Source organism: Melospiza melodia, chromosome 3 (genome assembly GCF_035770615.1).
Source record: "Melospiza melodia melodia isolate bMelMel2 chromosome 3, bMelMel2.pri, whole genome shotgun sequence".
Classification (NCBI taxonomy): domain Eukaryota; kingdom Metazoa; phylum Chordata; class Aves; order Passeriformes; family Passerellidae; genus Melospiza; species Melospiza melodia.
Genome location: NC_086196.1, coordinates 116943930 through 116964127, shown reverse-complemented (window position 1 = coordinate 116964127; position 20198 = coordinate 116943930). Strand labels below are relative to the sequence as shown.

Here is a 20198-nt window from a genome sequence, read left to right as displayed (position 1 = left end):
AGGTAGGAGGACACTTTTTTTAATAACAGCCATGGAATAGAAGTCTCACAGCAGCAATAGAGCTGGGAAGGGTTTAACATTGCCATCAGTTGAAGAATCTAGTGGGGGACAAAATTGGAACACATCAGAGGAGAGGAGAGGAAGTGTGTCTGTGTAGGAAGGAATATGTCCTTGCCCTGGAAAGCTCGAGTAGCCACAGGGGTCAGGTTTTGATCTTTGTTAGTGCCACACAGCAGAAACGTCAAAGGACTTTTCTGACGTTATACTGGTGCTGCAAGCAGGAATCCGTGTCCCAGTAGACACTAGAAAATGAACATAAAGCCCCAGTAGGCAATTCTATCCCATGTTTGCTTTTTTCCTGACAAACAAAAGGATACTGTGGAGTAACTGTTCTGTTTCCTCTCCTTCCCATCACAGACATCAACGAATGCCAGTCCTCACCCTGTGCCTTTGGAGCCACGTGTGTGGATGAAATTAACGGGTACCGTTGCATTTGCCCCCCGGGTCGCAGTGGTGCAGCATGCCAAGAAGGTATTCCAGATGCCAGAGCTGAGCCTAGCACTTGTAGCAAAAGCTGTATACTTGCACATTGGTGGGTTTGTGGTTGTATGGGGTTGGTTTTGGGGCACACTATCTGTTGTTTTTTAAAGCATGTATCCTTATTGAAGAAGAAACTCAGTGGGAAGTTTAGATGAACTTTGAAAAGGTGTTTGTTTCCTGGTTTTAGCTTATAATTCTGTTCGCTCTCTCCTCAGTTACAGGAAGGCCTTGCATTACTAGTGCTCGAGTCATGCCAGATGGGACTAAGTGGGATGACGACTGCAATACCTGTCAGTGTCTGAATGGAAAAGTCACCTGTTCTAAGGTACAGCTGTGCTGTGGTTTGGCGTACAGCACCCTCTGTGCCCTAGGCAGTGGATTCTCACAGTATTCATCCTGCCTAGGTTTGGTGTGGCCCTCGGCCCTGTGTGCTGCACGGCAAGGGCCCCGGCGAGTGCCCCGCCGGCCACGCCTGTGTCCCTGTGCGGGACGATCACTGCTTCACCCGCCCGTGTGCCGCTGTGGGGGAGTGCTGGCCCTCCAACCAGCAGCCTGTCAGGACCAAGTGCAACTCCGACTCCTACTACCAGGACAACTGTGCCAACATCACCTTCACCTTCAACAAAGAAATGATGGCCCCGGTGAGTAACAGCAGCTCGCTGGGCTGTGGCACACACAGACTCATTCCCAGAGCATGGAGAGATGTTTTCCATAGGGAGTACTGCTGCAAAAGCTGACTCTGCCTCATTAGCAAAGAAAACAAAAAGCAGAGAAGGATTAATATAGCCTTGCAGCCTAAATGCTTTTGTGACTAGAGAAGAAAAAAAAGCTAGGTTGGAGGGAATTCCACCTCCTTTTCCCCTGAGAACTCTTACTTCAGGGCAAAAAAAAAAAAAACTCAAACAAATCTTAGATCTGTCTGTTCGTGTGCATATGTATTTAAAAAAAGCCAACATCTTTTTTGTATCCTCCAGGGCCTTACCACAGAGCATGTTTGCAGTGAATTGAGGAATCTGAATATTCTGAAGAATGTTTCTGTTGAATATTCCATCTATATTACCTGTGAGCCTTCCCACTTGGCAAATAATGAAATCCATGTTGCTATTGTAAGTATTACTGGAAGATTTTTAAATGTCTTAGTAGTTAATTGCTCAGATATGTGTGCAAGATGTGGATTTATATTAATTCCTGGCTTTGTTAGCACTTCTTGTAGTTTAGTTTCCATCCTGATGCCCTTTAAGAACAAGAAAGGAATTCTGGGTACATGTGTGTACCTGAAAGCTGCCGTCTGGGAGCAACTGTAGTAGGGGGAGTAAAATATTTCTCTGTTATACTCTTGCTTTCAGGGGGTTTTTGGTCTTCTTAAGGATGAGGACAAGAATTCAGAGTCGTTAGTTTCTGCCCACAGCAGGCCATTTTGCTTTGATTCTGTTTGTTATAGATGAAGAGTAGCAAGAGCCTTCACTGCCTGTGAAGGTTTATAAATAGCAGGTTCCCCTGTGCATCTGATGTGGTGTTAACTGTGTGCCTTCTCCTGCAGTCTGCAGAGGACATTGGAGAGGATGAGAACCCCATCAAAGACATCACAGATAAGATCATCGACCTGGTCAGTAAGCGCGACGGGAACAACACGCTGATCGCTGCCGTCGCCGAGGTCAGGGTGCAGCGGCGGCCGGCCAAGAGCAGAACAGGTGAGCTGCTCCTTGGCCCAGCTCCTGCAGGGCCTGCCAAGGGCAGAGCCTGTCCTCCCTTTGGACACTCCTAGCAACTCCCTGATCATCAGGGACAATGGGGAGGCTTTGCACACAAGGTCTATTCATTGCTAAAAACCCTAAAGAAACTTGCCAGAAGTTTGCTAAACCTGGCAAAAGGGCTGCTGCCCTTCCATGCTCCTCATGGAGAAATGCGGGAAATAAAAAGGCATAAGAACTGAGATTTGTTTTCTGTGAGACATCCCCAAGTGTCCCGCGTGGTCTGCAGCAGGACTAACTGTCTCCTGTCTCTTGCAGATTTCCTGGTGCCCTTGCTGAGTTCGGTACTGACAGTAGCCTGGATCTGTTGCCTGGTCACCGTGTTTTACTGGTGCATCCGAAAGCGCCGGAAGCAGAGCAGCCACACCCACACGGCCTCTGATGACAACACCACCAACAACGTCAGGGAGCAGCTGAACCAGATCAAAAACCCCATTGAGAAACACGGAGCAAATACTGTCCCCATTAAAGACTACGAAAACAAAAACTCTAAAATCGCCAAAATAAGGACACACAACTCTGAGGTGGAGGAGGATGACATGGACAAGCACCAGCAGAAGGCCCGATTTGCCAAGCAGCCAGCCTACACTTTGGTAGACAGAGATGAAAAGCCCCCCAACAGCACCCCTACAAAACACCCAAACTGGACAAATAAACAGGACAACAGAGACTTGGAAAGTGCACAAAGCCTAAATCGGATGGAGTACATCGTATAGTAGACGGTGGGGTGCTGCCATGCAGGGCCTTTGAGTATCATAGAAAGGCACTCAAGAGCTTGTAGTTCTTAAACTGTTGTGTAATATTTGAGTCTAAGGCTATTATTTACTTAGAATCCCTGTGTTAATTTAAGTTTGGACAAGCTGGCTTACACTGGCAATGATAGTTGCTGTGGTTGGCTGGAATACCAAGTGCTGCATTTCACATCTATGCAAAACTAGTCAAAAGTGCCCTCCTGTAAGTTCAGCTGCGGCTGATCCATCACAGAAACGTTCCATAAGGTATTACATAGCCTTATTACTCTTCCGTAGTGTTCATTTTTTTTTTCTGCCAGATGTTCCGATTTATACAGTTTCTTTAGAATAATACATTTTATTTATATTTATTGAATTTGAGTTTTTTGTATATTGGTTTTATGGTGACGTACAACTAGTTCTGTATTTGAAAGTGCCTTTGCAGCTCAGAACCACAGCAACTATCAAAAATAAGTTTATTATTTATTTTTTTATTGTATTTTTGTTGGGGGTGGGTGGGGGGAACTTGTCAGCAGTTGCTGGTAAATGAAGAATTTAAAGAGGAAAATGTGTCAAAAATAGAAGTTTGTATAGATATGTAAATAATTCTTTTTTTATTAATCACTGTGTATATTTGATTTATTAACTTAATAATCAAGAGCCTTAAAATATCATTCCTTTTTATTTATATGTATGTGTTTAGAGTTGAAGGTTTTTGATAGCATTGTAAGCTCGTGGCTTCTCTATTTTGAATTTATTTTCTTGTTACATGTTGCCTATATGCCAAAACTAAGGTGTTCTAAAATAGTTTATTTTTAATAGGATGGGCTTTCATGCCTTGATGCTGGATTTTGTACAATGTCAAACGTTTGAAACACCTTCCATAGTATCACTTTAAGACTATTTGTAAGTACTGACTGAGGCAGTTTAGAGAATTAGACTAGAAAATTTTTTTTGCTGCTTTAGACTTGAAAACTGAGTGACAGGCAGATAATCTGCTAAGAAGCAGTTTAAGGGAACAAAACTGAGCTATTACTTTACGTAGATGAAATGTGAGTGGTTGCATGTAATTAAAAATATCAAATTAGCGTGTGAAGTTGGAAACACAGCAATCTTATTTTGTAAATTCTAATTATTTTTTTCTCACCATGAATATGTAATACTGAACCACTTGTAGATTTGACTTTTTTTGTAATCTACTGCATTTAGGGAGTATTCTAATAAGCTAGTTGTTGAATACTTGAACAGTAGAATGTCCAGTAAGATCACTGTGTAGGTTTGCCATAGATTACACTGCCCGCCTTAACAAGTGAGGAAATCAAAGTGCTATTACGATGTTTAAGATCAAAAGGCTTATAAACATAGTCATCTCAGTGGTTAACCATTGAGATCATGAAGATACCTTGTATTGTGATATTAGTGTTATATGAAAATGCATCTTTGATGTGTTGTTCCTGGCAATAAATCTTGAAAAGTAATATTTATTAAATTTTTTGTATGAAAACATAAAAGAGCGTGGAGATTATTGAGCTTGGAGGCGCTCCCGGCCAGTCAGTTGTGCAAAAGCAGGGGCAGGTGCTGCTGGAGGTTTCCAGGCCCTGCCCCTGCCTTTGGTGGAGTCAGTTTTTGTTAGCTGATGACACGTTCCCCTCTGGCTCCCGTGGCACCGAGGAGGTCTGAAAGCAGCATGTCCCTTGTTCTCACTGCCTCTTGGCCAATGTCCCTCGGTGCTCTGAGGGTGCTGTGGCTGCACCTGTGCAACGAGTTTACCCTGCACGGGCCAATGAGCTGCCCCCAGATAGGAACCAAATCTAAGTAGCTAGGCAAGATCCAAAGTGCTGACCTGGATGGGAAGGGATCCATAGATGATGCTGATTTCTAATGGGCAAAAAGTGCTTTGTAAAGCATAAAATAAACTCTGAAAGTATTCAACATGATGGCTTTGAATGCTGAACTAATGCCGCCCCTCCCACCTATGGGCAGGGGCTGGCTGGCTCAGGGTCTGCTCTGGTTTTACCATGTTCTGATGAAGCTGCAAAACTGTTCTGCTAAGGGGCTACTGCAAAGCTGAAGGAACAATTAACTGTGTAACAAGTTCATTGAAAAACAGTTGAACCAACCTGCTGCAAGGCTAGGCCTTTGCATCTGTATTTGTTTGTAATAATAAACAGGTATTTTATATACAGATTGCTGCGATATGAATACACTGAACGCTAAAAAAACCTGAGAGTGAGAAATACTTTCTTCTGTACTTTTTTTACAGCTGTCAAAAAAAAAAAAAAAAAGATAAAATGTAATTAGTGTTACTTTTTATTTTGAACTCGCTTTAGAAGATTTCCATTGTGGCTACTCTACTTTGTCTGGGTGCTGCTTTTACTCTTCACACACACACCTCACAGGGCAGGTACTGGAGCCTGTTTAGTTTACTGCCTCCTGAAGAAGGAGAAGTCAACACAATTAGCTTCAGCTGACCACTTCAATAATTCCTCATCTAACAAATCCCACGAGTATTTTATTTCCCTTTGTTCCCTGACTTCTAAATCTGCAATAAAGCAAACATGTCATGTCCAAAAAAGCTACTTAAAGATAATGGAATCTTCCACCTGCCTCCAAAGGGCAAAGCTGGGCTATTCCCTGACTGCTGTCCCATACTTTTAACGTTGAATTAACCATCTTCCTGCTGTCTACTGTTCACATGGGTCTCAAATTCAAGGATACAGGAAGTTGAGCCCCTCTTCCAAAGGGCTCAAACATACTTGAATTTATAGGGATTTCTAAGAGTCTGCCTTCTATTAACCAAAAAATAATTAAAATAGGGCATTTGCTATTTCTGAGAACAATAGTTGTCAGGCTTCTTGAAAACCTACTGAGGCCATTTCTAGTTACAGACTTACTCATTTAACAATATGTACATGTAGCGACAAAGTGTTTAGGTCTCTGAAGATTCAGTGAAATCAAAACCTGGATTCCTCAAGCTTCAAAACATGTCAAAGCCCTGAGATCAGGGTTCCTTTATTTACTTTCAGCCTTTCCTGTGCTCCATGCAGAGGTTTTGCTACTGCATGGAGCCTCCAGACTCCAGTCTGCCACCTCCAGACACACCCTGCTTTTCCCCATGGATTTTCCTCACTTCATCACTATCCCATGGTGTTGGAAAATTAGAATCATGCAAGTTGTACAGGGGGCAGTCAGAAAATTCTACACAATTGCCATTATGGTATATTTAATTAATCGTCCTATCTCAGTGGTAGCTCCACAACTTACACTGGTGACTGTAATACAAGAACAGTCCCCCAAAGCCCAGATCCACCACCAGGCTGGGGGCTGGTCCATGAAGTGGTTTCCGTTGCCATGAAAATAAATAGAAATGTGAACTTTAGGGCTTCCCTCTTAGAATACCAAGGCACATTTATTTTTGTGGAAATCATACTTTTTCAGGTCACACTTCTACTACTAAGGGAAGATACATTCTGTTTAGTCAGGAGAAGTTTCCACTGGTAGTGTAAGTTTGTTCTTTGGATCCTTCTTCATCTAAGCATTGAAAAATGTGTGCTTCCTGAGCTGCCATTTAAGCATACAAGAAATGAAATGAAATGAAATGAAATAGAAATGAAATGAAATGGCTCCCCTTAGCACTCTGAGCTTTACTCTACCTAGAGCTAAATGAACCTGCTGAATGTGGGTTTGGTTCAGCCTGGCTGAACACTGCCACATCAAAGCCCTGCACCTCCGCGTGGAAAGGGCTCATCCTGCGCACAGGTACCTGGGAAAGGTGCTGATGGAGTAGGTTACATCAGCCTTCTCACAATACATTCATGTCACCGGGAAGGGAAGGGAAGGGAAGGGAAGGGAAGGGAAGGGAAGGGAAGGGAAGGGAAGGGAAGGGAAGGGAAGGGAAGGGAAGGGAAGGGAAGGGAAGGGAAGGGAAGGGAATGCCAGCCTCGAGAAGGGCTCCCCCTGCAGTGCCGGCAGGAGCCAAGGGCAGCTGGGAGCGCTGGGACCCAAAGCCCCTCAGGCCAGGGGAACGTGACCCAGGCTGGGGCCCAAAGGTGGGACTGCATCTCCAGCCTGTCTGGTGAAACCGTTCTGCCTTGCACAGACACACCTCCTGTTCTCACACCAGCTGACACCTGCACAGCAAGAGCTAATGGTATTAATCAGCTCCCTGCCAAGCTGAGATGTACAGGGTTATGCTCCCTGCTGCTCCTTGAAGACTGCCTGCTTCTGCTCCTTATCTGCCAGCCCTCGGGCGAGATCCAGCCCTGCCTCCCAGCAATCCCAGGGCCAGGGTGCTGGCCTGCCATCTGCAGAGCCACAAGGCAGAGCCTTCATGGTTTTTAGCAGCGCCTGCCAAGATGAGAAGTTCTGACAAGGGAAGTACCCAATTCAGCCTTTTCCTCCCCAGAAGATGGAAGTGATTGCGTAACCTCCCTGTCCCCTTCTAACGGAAGCAAGAATATTTGAGTCTATTTAAGAACTTTTTGGCTTCCTCTTTTTTAAGCATTGACAGCAATGGCCATGGTGGTTAATGTTTGCCAGTGCCCACTGAGCTTGCTTGCCAAGATCGGTGATTTCTCCCAGTAGAGGGAAAACCCAGTGAAAAAGCTGTGCAAACTGAACTGCAGTTTCTGGGGCAGAGGAGGAGGAAGAGGAGGAGGAGGAGAGGGGTGCAGGCTCTGGATGGCTCAGCAGTGCTTACCTGGCACTGGGGCAGCAGCAGGGCCACGCGGGATCAGATGGCGTCAGGCTGGAGTCCCAGCCCAGATCTGCCAGCAAGCGCCTTCTGTGATGTGCAAATTGTTTCAACCAGTTTCCCTACAGGGTGGAGAAATAAATCTCTATTCCTTTCATTCTAGCACTATGAGATTAATATTAAAAAGGGGCATGCCCAGCTCTAGAATTAGCGCTCCAGATAGTCTTCTTTAAAGATCTGATGCATAAATAAAAAAGATAATTATTATGCCAGCAAGTAAGGCAGTTATGGAGCTAGAGTACCAGTTCCTACTGCTGTACTAAAAGATTTAACTTGGACAGAATGGGAGCAAACTGAAATTTTCCTTTACAAAAGATGCACTGTCAGCTCTCACAGGAGCAGATTCCCAGCTCTGGAATAATTTAAATGGATAGTAAAGAAGGTAGGACAGTTGTGGCGAATTTCCTGAACAAATTCCAGGTTATGGCTGAAATGCCTTGTGACACTCCATCACTTCCACAACTATTAGGGTTTCCCAGCATAAGGCAACACTAAAGAACCAAAAAGTCCCTACCTAAAAATGTCACCTTACTGCCACTGTGTAAAGGAGGAGGTCATGCACTACCAGGCTCGATTTTAACTATCTGGGGGAAACAGGTGGACGAAAGGACTCGTGTGAGTTGATGAAAGAATTTGCTACTCCTTACCCAGTTTGCTTTCCCTTGGAAGCAGCTCTTCCCTCAATGCTGCCCAAGCTGTCAGAAGCAGCACTGCCAGCTCCCTCCAGGTTCAGTGGAGCGCTTTGATATCCTGTGATGAAAGGCTCCGTACGCGGCTGTTCCCTCAGCCCACATCTTCTCCTGCACCCGGGTTACTGCCAGCGAGTTTATGTTTATTAAAGGAGAAAAAAGCACAAAGCAAAGAAGTGAGGAGTGCCTTTTATTAAAGCTAATTTCTGAGGCCAACCCACACTTCCCACTGCTGGCAAAAAGGCTCAGAGTTATTACCTCTGTTTGGTGCAGCCTCTTTGAATAGAGAACCTTTCCCTGGGTACTGATAAAGCCACAGAGATACCTACTCCTAGCATGCCATCTGGGAGAGTCTATACTTCATATCTTTCTTATTCCAAACAGAAAAATATTTCCCTCCTTTTTTTTTTTTTTTTTTTTTTCTTTAGGAAGAAACCATTTTCTAGTCAATAGCCAATGAGATGATGATGTAAATGCCAATTACAACTCATCCAATGCAATCCACATGCTGAGCAGTGAGAGGGAAGGAAGTTCACACTGACCAAAGAAATGCCTTCAGAAGCTACTTAACACCTCACCTGGTCAAAGCCTTCTGTAGGAAGGGACGTCTGGGTGCTTACCTGGCAGGTAACACCAGAACCTGCACAAAGCTTAGCACCCACAAGATCTTGGGATACTTAAAACCTTCCTACCAACCAGCACTGGGCAAGGGAGATTTCACATGAGCTGATTCCTCTTTATAAATGATTATGTAAAAGGCTGGTCTAGCTTTTGATATGTGTTTAACCATAGAAGTCCACTAAACAAATATTTTTAACTGCTTTGATGTAAAGAATAATGGAAACAATAATCTGTACACATTAGAGAGTGTTTCACTAGGAAATAACTGTTTCATTATCAGCAAAAGCATAGACCAAATGAACCAGATGATTCATTAAAAATAATAACCCACCAAAGCTGGCTGGTTTAGGATAAAAAATGAACCAAAGATATTGTTTCTGTGCTTCAATGGCAGCTTCAGAAGAGAACAGATATTCGGTATTCCCTACTTTTACAGAAAGGTATGCTAGTGCTGCTCAGAAGCAATTTGATAATAGAAAGCCAAGACTTGTAAACTGCTAATTTTACTCCAGCTCAGTTTCCAGTTCCCTTTTTCCCCTCTAAACCTGATTTAGGAAATCAAATTTGTGGTTCTAGAGCATGTCAGACCACACCTTTGCCAGTCCTCTGGGTGCAGGTGGATGGGTGTTGAAGAAAAAAGCAAAGTCTAAGAAGATGGCCCTGGGCTTGAAGCAGAGAGAGGAGAGAGACACAGACACAGCCTCTGTGTCCCAGCACCGCCAAAGCACCACCAGGTTTGCAAAAGACCAGCTGGTATAAAAGTCCTGCTGCACAGACAAAAGAAAGTGCAGGTCTGAGCAGCAACACCTTCTAAAATCCAGAAATGACTGTGAATTCAAAGTCTTTTCCCTAAATAGCTGCATTTCTGGGAGGATCCAAGACACAACTTTTGATAGCAATGAAGCTCAAATATACACAGCTGCACAGAGCCTACAACTTATCAAGACAGTAAGGACAAATGGAATTACACCACCGTGGACCTGTGAGAAAGCCCAGCTTTGTTCTGACTCCCCAGCCTCTAACACCCTCCATCACCTTTCATCTCTCACTGTTGCATGACCACTGCTTTGAAAGGGAGATGTTCCCAGGCAGCAGAAAAGAGATAAAACCAGCATTTTAAGTAACATAACAAAATATCCTAAAGGAAAAATCAAGTGTTCTTACCTACACAGACAACAGTTTAACGTATCTAAGCCCCCTTTAAAAGCATGACCTTCATTTGAAAGGGTGCAGGCAGGTATGTTCTTCAGTCAAGATTAAAACTAAAACTTTAATTATAAGGTTAACACATATATATATACATATATACACACACACATAATAACAGTGGTGATGAAAACTGGTGTGATAAAAACTAGATGTGGTTGCCCTCTGGTTTCTGATACTTGAATTGTCTATGCTAAGACTTTACAAATTATTCTAACTACTCTCATTTTTCTGATAAATGCTTAATGTACTATCCCTGTACCTCTTTAAAGTCCATCAAAAAAGGTGCTTTTTACTCCCTTCCTGGCCTAGTATCTCCAGTGCATAAAAAAGCCAACAGCAAACATACCTCAGGCTCTTCTTCCTCCAAACCAGGTTCTTTGCAGCCTTGGTTTTGCTGGTACTGGGAAAAAGCTTTTAGCAGAGCCTGGAGCTGGGTAAAGATTTGCAACCTGACTGCAAAGCACTCAGAAACATCACCCAAAGAGCTGAAAGAAAAAAAGAGAACATGTCTTCCAGACACATGCAGAATCTTCTTCATTTGCAGCAAGAGCAGAAATCACTTCCAGCAGGAGGAAGCTGCACAATCAGCAGAGTCCTGCTGTCAGCTGCAGAGCAGCTAACTCTCATCAGGACCTGGGTTACACCACCAACTCTAATGTTCCTGGATGTGAATCACCTCCTTAACCTCAATGAGGAGATCCACAGTCATAAGTAAATGTCACTGAGATTTTTCTAAATTACTTCACACAAAATCACAGAGCACAGAATATGCTGAGCTGGAAGGGACTCACAAGGACCATCAGAGTCCAGCTCCTGGCCCTGCACAGGACACCCCAACAATCCCACCCGTGCAGGGGAGCACTGTTCAAATGCTTCCTGAGCTCTGCCAGGCTTGGTGCAGTGACCACTTCTCTGGGGAGCCTGCTCAGTGCCCAGCCAGGTTCTGGGTGGAAAAGCTCTTCCTGATATCCACGCTAAACCTGCCCTGACACAATTTCAGGCCATTCCCAGGTGCTGTCACTGTCCCCACACAGAGGAGATCAGTGCCTGCCCCTCCTGTTGCCCTCACCAGGAGGCTGCAGCTGCAGTGAGGTGTCCCCTCAGTCTCCTCCAGGCGGAACAGACCCAGTGCTGCTCCTCACAGGGCGTCCCCATCCTCATGCACTCCTCTGGAAGTTCTCAAACACCTCTATATCCTTGTTACACTCCAGTGCCCACAGCTGTGCCCAGCCCTCGAGGCCAGGGCAGAGCGGGACAGTCCCTCCTGGGCCTGCTGCATGCCACGGACATGGCCGGCCCTCCTGCTGCCTCAGGGGCTGTGTCACACTGAGCTTGGGAATGAAGAAAGAAAATGGCTTATACATTTATTCTACACATTTTAAAAGATAAGCATGAAATAAAAAGGTACATTTCCTTAGCTCATTAGCATTTAAATTCAAGAAGCAGTATGAACAAGCACTGGGAAATTAAAATTTATCTTAAAATGAGATTTAACTCTAGTGTTACTTCCACATGAAAACCAGCGTGTTGCCCTTGCACACAAGCAAGGCCTCATTTTGAAACATGTATCCATGAAGATACACATACATGTTTATATATGAACTTCACCCAAGAACAATGTTTGAAATCCAGGTGTAAACATATAAATCTAAATATATAAAAGAAACCTTCATTCTTCCCCAAGACTGAATGCATGATGACTTGTATCCGCAACATGGGCTAGAATTAAATGTTCATATCAAAACTACACAAGCAGAAACTATAGTTATTTTGAAACTTCTCTGAAAAAGTGGGCCTCAAATCATCAGGTATTAATCCTGGTTAAAGAGTTATCTGAAATAAAATTAATTTGTTTTATTGCTGTAAAGATCATGCGAGTAAACCACAAACTTCCTAATATAGAGAAAGGGTTAATTTTTTACTAAAATAAACTACATGCTCAGAACAGATCACACAAGGAGTTTTAACTTTTGCTGTCAGCAGCTGATATGACTTTTTAATAGCACTAAATATGTATAAATCTAAAATTTTGCTTAGTAAATAGTATTTTATAAGAGATTTTTCTTTCTATAAATCTGATGCTGACTTGTGTAATAATCATGACTATTTCCTAAAGACTTAAAAGGATTACCTGTATTACAGTGCCAAATGGCTAAGATCCTTAGTTAACTAAATTTTCTTATTGTGTTCTCTAATTTTGATTTTGTATTTCTATTGTTTTCCATCATTTTGAATTGCTTCCTGCACTTTGCTTAGGCACAACCTTGGCTGACCACCCATGCTATCAAGGCAGTATTTCAGATTTTGACTTCTTAAGCCTTCGCAGTTTTAACTTCCCGAGACCATTTTCCACATCTTTTTTTCTTTTTTGGGAAAGCTTCTCTGAAGACACGGGGCGCAGCTCTAGACATGATGTTGGCACTGCAGGCAGCTCTTCAGGGACTGTGCTTGGCTCCTTTTGGCTTGTCTGCACTCCACTGCTGCTCACAGAAAGAGACCAGGAGGGGTTTTTTCTCAAAGTCAATGACTTCCTGTCAACCATAGTCTCTGTCACATCTTGCTTTGAAAACAACTTGGAATTAAGAGGTGTCGTCTCCTCCAGGAATGGACCCAAACAATTATCGTCACACTCACTAATTTCTGTATTGATGTAAGTTAAAGGAGTCCCTTCAGAGGACATTTTTGTGAAATGCTCCAGCTTTTGCTGTGAGCCACAGGTCTCGAGCTGAGCCTGTGCTCTGGTCACTCTCTGGCTTTGTTTAGGAGCCGGCAGCGCTGACTCGGAGCTGCACGGAGGGCTCTCACAGAGCAGCCTCGCCTCTGGCCGCTGCAGAGAGCGAGGTTTGTGCTGGCTGGGAACCTCCTCTGGCTGTCCCTGATGAACATCCTTTCTCTGCTCTGGCTCAGGAAGGCCCAGGCTGCTCTCAGCTGTGTTTGTGCAGTCCTTCAGCAGGCCTGGGCTCCTGTGCTTCACAGCACAGCGAGCACTCAGAGAAGCCTCACAGTCGCTGTTTCTGTTCTCTGTCTGTGAGTCTGCCCAGCCAAGATACACTTTCTTGGAGTCCTTGCTGATTTGAGGTTTGCTTGCACTGCTTCTCCTTGGTTTTGTCCTCTTCACACTGCAATAAAAAGGAATTTTGTTTTTTAAATTAAAAAAGAACCTTTACTGACTCCATTTACTGTTTTTCCAACTCTGAAACACCACTTGGGCCACCCTCTTTCTGAACATGGAAAAAAACCCTGTGTATCATCTTGACAAGCAGCAATGTTTGTCTAGTGTGGATAATATCAAGCGTTATCCATCTGATTTTCCACTGTTGTAGGGGAGAGCCCTATTTATTAATGACTAAGCTCCGAAAGAGTGAGTTCACACTCTTTTCCAAGAGGCAGAACTGAATTCATTACCGATGTTAAAGGTCAACAGAGCAGAAGTATACTGAATTCCTTTCTGAACTGGCTAGATAAAATAGCATTTCCTAAGTGCCTAAATGATTGCAAACCATTCCCATATACCCACATGCATAATGCATATCTACAGGACAGAGGGGGCAGGCGGGAGAGGCAGTGAGTGCGCCTCTGTGTGAGAGCTCCTAATCTCTATTTTAGAATGTTCCTCTGGAATTTTTCCCAGGACATTTCAAAGCATTGCTTTAAAGTTAACCACTACTCATCTAGTATCAAGCCCATTCATCTGGCAAGGACTTGGGTAATGCAAGTAGATGATATTCTGAAAGGAATTACACAGGAAAATGGGATCACAAGGGACCTGATGGAGCGGCAGTACATAAACACTCCTCAGCAGCACGCTACCTATGGATCTGGATTTCACACAGCCCTTAAGATGAACTTTATGCCCAAGTCCTGAAGCTGCATTTGGAGTCTAAACACACGGTTGCTAGAGACGGCCCCAAACTGAGACCATGTTCTGCTGCCCAGCAGCTTCCAGGACAGAGCATCTAACTCCCCTCAGAGAGGGCTCACCCAAACCAGGTAGAGCTGGCATGCCTCCAAAGCTAATCTCATTGCTAAAGGCAACACATGAGACAACTGTGGTAAAAAGAAAAGTTGCCAGGGTTCACAGCAAATCCCTGATTTCACAGGTGATTTAGGGCTGCTGGCATCACCCACAGCTTGGGATGGGGTCCTGCTACCACATGGAGCAGTGACAAGTTCAGCTGATCAGCTCATCCTCCTCATCCACTCAATCAGGGATACTCTTTAATTGTGACTATTGATCCAGAGTCTCAAAATGAACAACCAAAAACATTTGTGAAGTGTTTTTCACCCGATTCAAGCATCACATATTTATTTTGGCTCAGAGCTTCATTCAAGGAAAAACAGCCTGTTTTGACTCTGCCTAGTGCTATGTATTACATCTATGTGGGTTGTAATAGCTTTCTCCGTGCTGTAAAAAACATCAATCATTTTATGTGCTTATCCACACTACAGTAGTAATCTTTCAGTAATTTAAAACAATCTTTTGTAAAGTAGTTTATATTATTTAAAATTTTGTATTATTTAAAATTTTATTTCATGAGCTAGATTCTACCAAATAAAAGTTTACCAATTATAAATTCAAAAGCTTATAAAGAATAGTAGCATACATTTTTCTCAGGATGTCTTGCTTTATTTGTTCACTCAGACTAATCTTAAGCTTCTTGTTCTCAGCAGATTCAGTAAAATATTCAGACGTCCCATTGGAAAGTTCTTCTTTCTGCTCCAAAAAAAAATACAGGTTTAAAGCATGACACATCAAACTGATTATTCAACAGAAAGCTCCATTTCTAATGCTAAGATTTACAGCTGTTCTTTATTATTTTGATCTAAGCAGTCTAAAAGAAACAATTATTTTTAATCTTTTAATATTTAGGAGTCTAGTCAGTTCCCTCCCCTTGACTCTCAAGCAACATATTTTGTATGCTAAAATACACCACAAACAAACAAGGCTGCAATGTAAAGGACGTAGCTTTCCAAACCATCTGAGGAAACTGTTGGCAAATACTTGACATCTTTGTGGCTCAAACTGTGACAAATGCCAGGAATCTCTCTTGCAGACAGGAGCACGCTTGTCAGTTTTTTCTGAAGAGACTGACTGGCGCAGTGGTCTATACACTTATTCTCAGAGGAATTCCCATCATTTTCCATACTTACAAAAAACCATACACAGTGTTATTTGCTCACTGAACAAGGCAAGGGTTAAAACTTTTAATTCTAACATTTAAACGCTTGCAGCTTGTAGTGGTTGGCTACTACAGGACACCAGGGGAATTCTTTCTGGTCTCAGCTAACAGCAGCACCATCCTTTTATATAATATGAGGTTGGGGCGAGCGGGAGGGAAGGAAAATGCTCTTTTTCTTCAAGCTGTGAGCACTTCCCTTTGCAATGAAACAATTTCCACCAGAGAAGGGCTGTTTGCTGATTTCACCATTAACTACCACACACTCCAAAAAAGTATTATCTCTGAGGCCACAGAGGAGAGGAAAAAGAAGTGGTGAAGTCAAAGGGAGGAGAGGCTTTGTGCATCTCCTTGTCTTTGAGAGCACTTTTCTCCCTCAGCCCCCACGATGCAGTGTGTGACAGGGTTCCCCAAACGCAGGGGAGCTCCAGCCCATTCCTTGGTGAGGCACTGGAGCCAGGCGGTGCGGAAGAACTGAGGGACACAGAGACAGCCAGCAGAGGCACAAGGCCACAGCCTGTGCATGACCCCTGCCTGGAACACCCCTCGGGAACCTGTCACTTAGGGGAGATCAAGCCCTGCCCATTTTTATATCTGTTTTAGAGGAGAGGGCAGGGGTACCTCCATGCTCTTTCCAGAAGAAATAGCCAGTGGAAACAGCTTCCTATTTTGCAAGCAGATGGAGGGTAGTCAGGCAAAGAAGTAAAGCCATTGTGGCACTTAAAAAAGCTACAGCTGTTCTGAGCCTTCCTTTCAGAGACAAGTTATGCAAATGTGCACATTGAGCCACGTATGAAGTTCTGTCCACGCGTGGTGCAACGAGTGTGTTTACAGCAGGAGAAAACAGCATACATGCAATGTGATCCCAGCCTCAGAAATCAAGCTTAACTAGTTTAATCTGAGGGATTAATTGCTGCTTCTATTCTTGCTGGAGGTAGATTCCCCTAATTTGACTAAATATATTTTCATACTTTGTAAGCTATTAAAGAAAGAAATACTACTAAGATACTCAAGCCCTATGCTAATTTTAAGAGAAGGCAGAGACTGCAAAGTCTGTAGAAACTATTTTGATTTCCAGTAACAGCCACACAACTTGGAGGCTGAAGGGTCTTGCACAATCACCCTGCATCAAAGCAGCTGGAGAGCACTCATACTTGGCCAGAGAGCCGGAGCCCATCTGAGCTCCTGCTGAGTGGGAATGGGTAAGGTTAATTCTGTTAACTGTTCTCCAGCCCCCAGCCTGCTGACCAGGCCAGGATCGGCAGCCCACTCAGGCAACTCTTGGCACTGTGGCAAGCAAGGCATTCAAAGGAGCCCTTAGTACAAAATCCAGGGGAGGACTGGGGATAGCGCATGTCCCCACATACTCCCTTACTGCAGATAAGGAATAAGCCCCAGCTCTGACCTGCCTCTGACTCTGGACCCTGCAGCACTGGGATGGTCCTGCCAGGCTGAGAGGAGCAGACCCTGCAGAGGCCAGGATCAAAATCACAGCACTTGAGAGTTGAGTCAGGCTGGAGCTAATGGCCCCAAGTTGCAGGGCTAACACATTCCCTTCACTGCGCTGTCATCGACCTTTTGTTTTGCTTTCACATAACTTATCACACAAAGCAGTGACAGAAAGGGTTAAGGCATCAAAAAAAGTAAAAACCAAAATGATTTATATGTGAAACACTTCTGAACATGCCCTCTAAGTACAGTAGATTTTCCCCTCGGAACCACACCCTGTAAGTGCTGTATTTTGAGAGCTGAACAATTAACATAAGGCATATGAGTCAGGCTCTGAAAGACACTGTGGGAACCAGAGAGCCTTTTGCTATTAGTAGTGATGTAAACTCCCTAAGGCTGGAATAAGTCCACAATAGAAGGCAGAAGGAGTCAAAAATAACAACAGTGGGCACTCCATATACTACTAAGACACACAGCCATTATTGGTGATACTTCCTTTATTTTCTTTATTAGGCTTAATAATTTTAGTTAATTAAAAAAAAAATAAAACACACCATCTGTTTTGAGAATACTATTTATTTCCTATGGGAACTTCAGGACTTGCTAAAGAAAGAAAAAAAGCTAATCTGCTCTCATCCTGTCCAGTAATCCCAGATTCCTTTTAGGCAATGAAATAATTAAAGAAAAATATTCCAGGCATAAAAGGGAGGACAGCAGAAGCAGACATCATATAAACAATGACACCATGACAGAGAAAAACGTCAAAGCACCGCCAGACTTGCGACTCAACTCTGAGAGCTGCAGGGAGTGGGATCACTGCTAACAAATTAAAACCACATTTCTTGGCAAATTGTTAAAGACGGACATATTTACATTTGTATAGAGACTGGGTGGGCACAAAAGACTAAAATGCTTCTCTAGCCCTTGAACTGCCAAGTTCTATTAGAAATATGTGCTCTTAAAATCCCAGGGTAAGCTCAGTCCTCTTTGTCACTAAAACTGCAGAGAAGGGCCCGCAGAAGTGAAGCTTGCTAAGTCTTACCAGCCTACCTGCTCATGACACTGGCCTCCCCAAACCTGAATTCAAGGTCCTTAACACTTATCCAAAGAGATGTTTGGGGGAAGAAAAATATCTATCAAAGCCTACAGAGAAATATCAGGCACGCTGCTAGACACGGAACATGCTTCCTGTAAGGTTTATCAAATTGAAGATTCCCTTTTTTTCAGCTATCTTACTCCACTTACTACACACTCAAGCTGAAAAAGAAACCCTCAGAACTGTAGAAGTGGCATTCACTGCTGTCTCCATCTCTCTCCAGGACAGCTGAATTCAGCAGTACAGCACTAGGTATCTGTTAAAGAGCTACCCATGGATGGGCACTTGTGAGGGACCCTTACCCTGAAGAGGAACTCATTACCCTGAAGCAGAGTGGAAGCTCTGGCCTTTCCAGCATGACAATATACTCATACAAATACTCTTTTCTTTTTTTTTTTCTTCCAATCTAATACTGGGTTGAAAGAAAATCTTCAAAGTGAACACTGCTGCCCCCCCGTTCCTGCCTCTCTGGTGTCATGCTTGCTTGCTGTCTCTCACTCTTCTCAGTGCCACAAGCTTATAAAGTAAGACTAAGAGATAATTAAATTTCATGTCTGGTTCCCAACCCCACCATACAAAATACAGTTTTTAAAATGCATTTATTAATGTGGCTCATCAAAAATACTTAATAGAATACACCAGTGGGTTCAAGAAATCAATTTTTATATCATGGTGGCAAATGGGAGGGGACTATAAAAATAAAATAGGCAAAGCTATGAACTAATGTATTATCCCAGGTCCATACAATAAAATAAAAATTAGTGAAATGAATAAGATAGAAACCCTTACTGAGAGGACCTTTAAGTAAGGTAGCAATTGGATGATTTCTCTCAGTGTCATTCTAAGCTGCATCATGAGCTCAACCATCAAAGATAACCTTTAGGTTTCAGAGGTGTCCTGACAGATGATGGGCAGATCAGAGAGGTCAGACAGGACTCCTTCCAATCTGATAAGCAAAAAGGGCTCCTTAAAGCAAGTGAGGAGGCTTCTGAGGGAAGGATGGATCAGACATTACAATCTAACTGATAAAAAAGTGACAGAGACAGGACTTTGGGTCTCGCCTCCTGCCCTCTCCCAACCCACATGAAGGAAAAGCTTCCCACAGTTACAAGATGCAAATTTTTTTGCATTTCCAATGTAGTGATGCATCAGTCCTGGCAGTTCTACATATGAACTCCAACCACATCATAAAACACTTGTAGAAGTTTTCCAAGTACAGAAATGGATATTAATCTCAACCTGAAATACAGTTCCTTGATCAGATTTGTAGAATATTCAGCTACATTTTAAAGACTGTCTTGCTGTAAAAGTCAGTAAATTCCAGTAAAAACCATTAAGGTTACACTGGAATACTGGTATTGCCTTTGAAATAAGTATTTTTAAGGAATGCTGGTGGTTTTCAAAAAACTCCAATTTCAATCTTGAAAGAATGTAACAACCAGAGCGAACTGCATCTGTCCAGGAGGAGCAGAACTGTTCAACCTTCCCATAACCTAGCAGAGAAGGCAAAATCAAACTCCTGGATCAGCACAGTCTTCATCATCTACCACCAAAATTCCCTTGAATGTGACACCACAGATTTTCAGTCCTGATGCTCAGGAGACCCTATGGTCTGCATTATTTAGTCCAAGCATTGGCCCAGTCTGTTACAAGCCCCTGTGATACACATTCCCCTTTCTCAAAGCACAAGGTGTGAACCCAAGTTTCTCACTCAATACATAAATCCTGGCAACTGCAAACATTCCAAAGGTCCCCCAGGCATCACCAGATTAGTTTAAAGCATACGACTTCTATGAGGAAAATGCCCTCTTCCTTTTGAAGTATTTTGTGCAGATTTTAACTGTATTTCACATATAGGAGGAATCCCAGACTGTTCTGAGTGTTGGAAATTCAGAGCTCTCTAGATTGGCATTTGAACATCCACTAAAGAAGAGAAAATAGAAGAATTCCTGCTGTAAATGGCAGAGAACAAATGAAATGTGATTCTTTCTAAAACTTAGAGCTGCAGGGGGGCCTTTTTATAAATCAGACCTATGTGTAACACAGGGAGCAAATACCCCATCACACTTTCTAAAGGCACAGAAGTGCTCCCAAAATAACTGATTTATTTACATACTGAGCAGCACGTGACACAGGCTGTGTGCATTTGCTTGAAGGCAAGAACAGCTAAAATTAATGTTAA

The 20198-nt window shown here is 43.3% G+C and overlaps 2 protein-coding genes across 8 annotated transcripts in view; one reads left to right on the top strand and one right to left on the bottom strand.

Moving 5' to 3' along the window:
- JAG1 (jagged canonical Notch ligand 1) overlaps nucleotides 1-4533 on the top strand; it is a 34757-nt gene extending 30224 nt beyond the window's left edge. The window contains exons 21-26 of the mRNA XM_063152846.1: nucleotides 418-531; nucleotides 756-865; nucleotides 945-1181; nucleotides 1515-1646; nucleotides 2081-2231; nucleotides 2550-4533. Of these exons, the coding sequence (XP_063008916.1) occupies nucleotides 418-531; nucleotides 756-865; nucleotides 945-1181; nucleotides 1515-1646; nucleotides 2081-2231; nucleotides 2550-3007 (1202 nt within the window). The 3' untranslated portion in view covers nucleotides 3008-4533. The remainder of the gene's footprint in view (nucleotides 1-417; nucleotides 532-755; nucleotides 866-944; nucleotides 1182-1514; nucleotides 1647-2080; nucleotides 2232-2549) is intronic.
- The window catches only part of SLX4IP (SLX4 interacting protein), an 83427-nt gene that overhangs the window by 3101 nt on the left and 60128 nt on the right, over nucleotides 1-20198 (bottom strand). For 3 of the 7 annotated variants that reach the window (XR_010027233.1, XR_010027236.1, XR_010027232.1), the window contains exons 8-13: nucleotides 14899-15008; nucleotides 12426-13413; nucleotides 11364-11625; nucleotides 10641-10779; nucleotides 8423-8589; nucleotides 7722-7837 (exon numbers count right to left, since the gene is read on the bottom strand). Coding sequence is in view for 1 of the 7 variants with exons in the window: in XM_063152848.1 (XP_063008918.1) it covers nucleotides 12579-13413; nucleotides 14899-15008 (945 nt within the window). In the remaining 6 variants the exon portion in view is untranslated. Of the gene's footprint in view, nucleotides 1-4887; nucleotides 5286-5343; nucleotides 5456-7721; nucleotides 7838-8422; nucleotides 8590-10640; nucleotides 10780-11363; nucleotides 11626-11645; nucleotides 13414-14898; nucleotides 15009-20198 lie in introns of those variants that run through there. The other 4 variants (XR_010027235.1, XR_010027234.1, XR_010027237.1 and 1 more) reach the window with 4 other exon arrangements.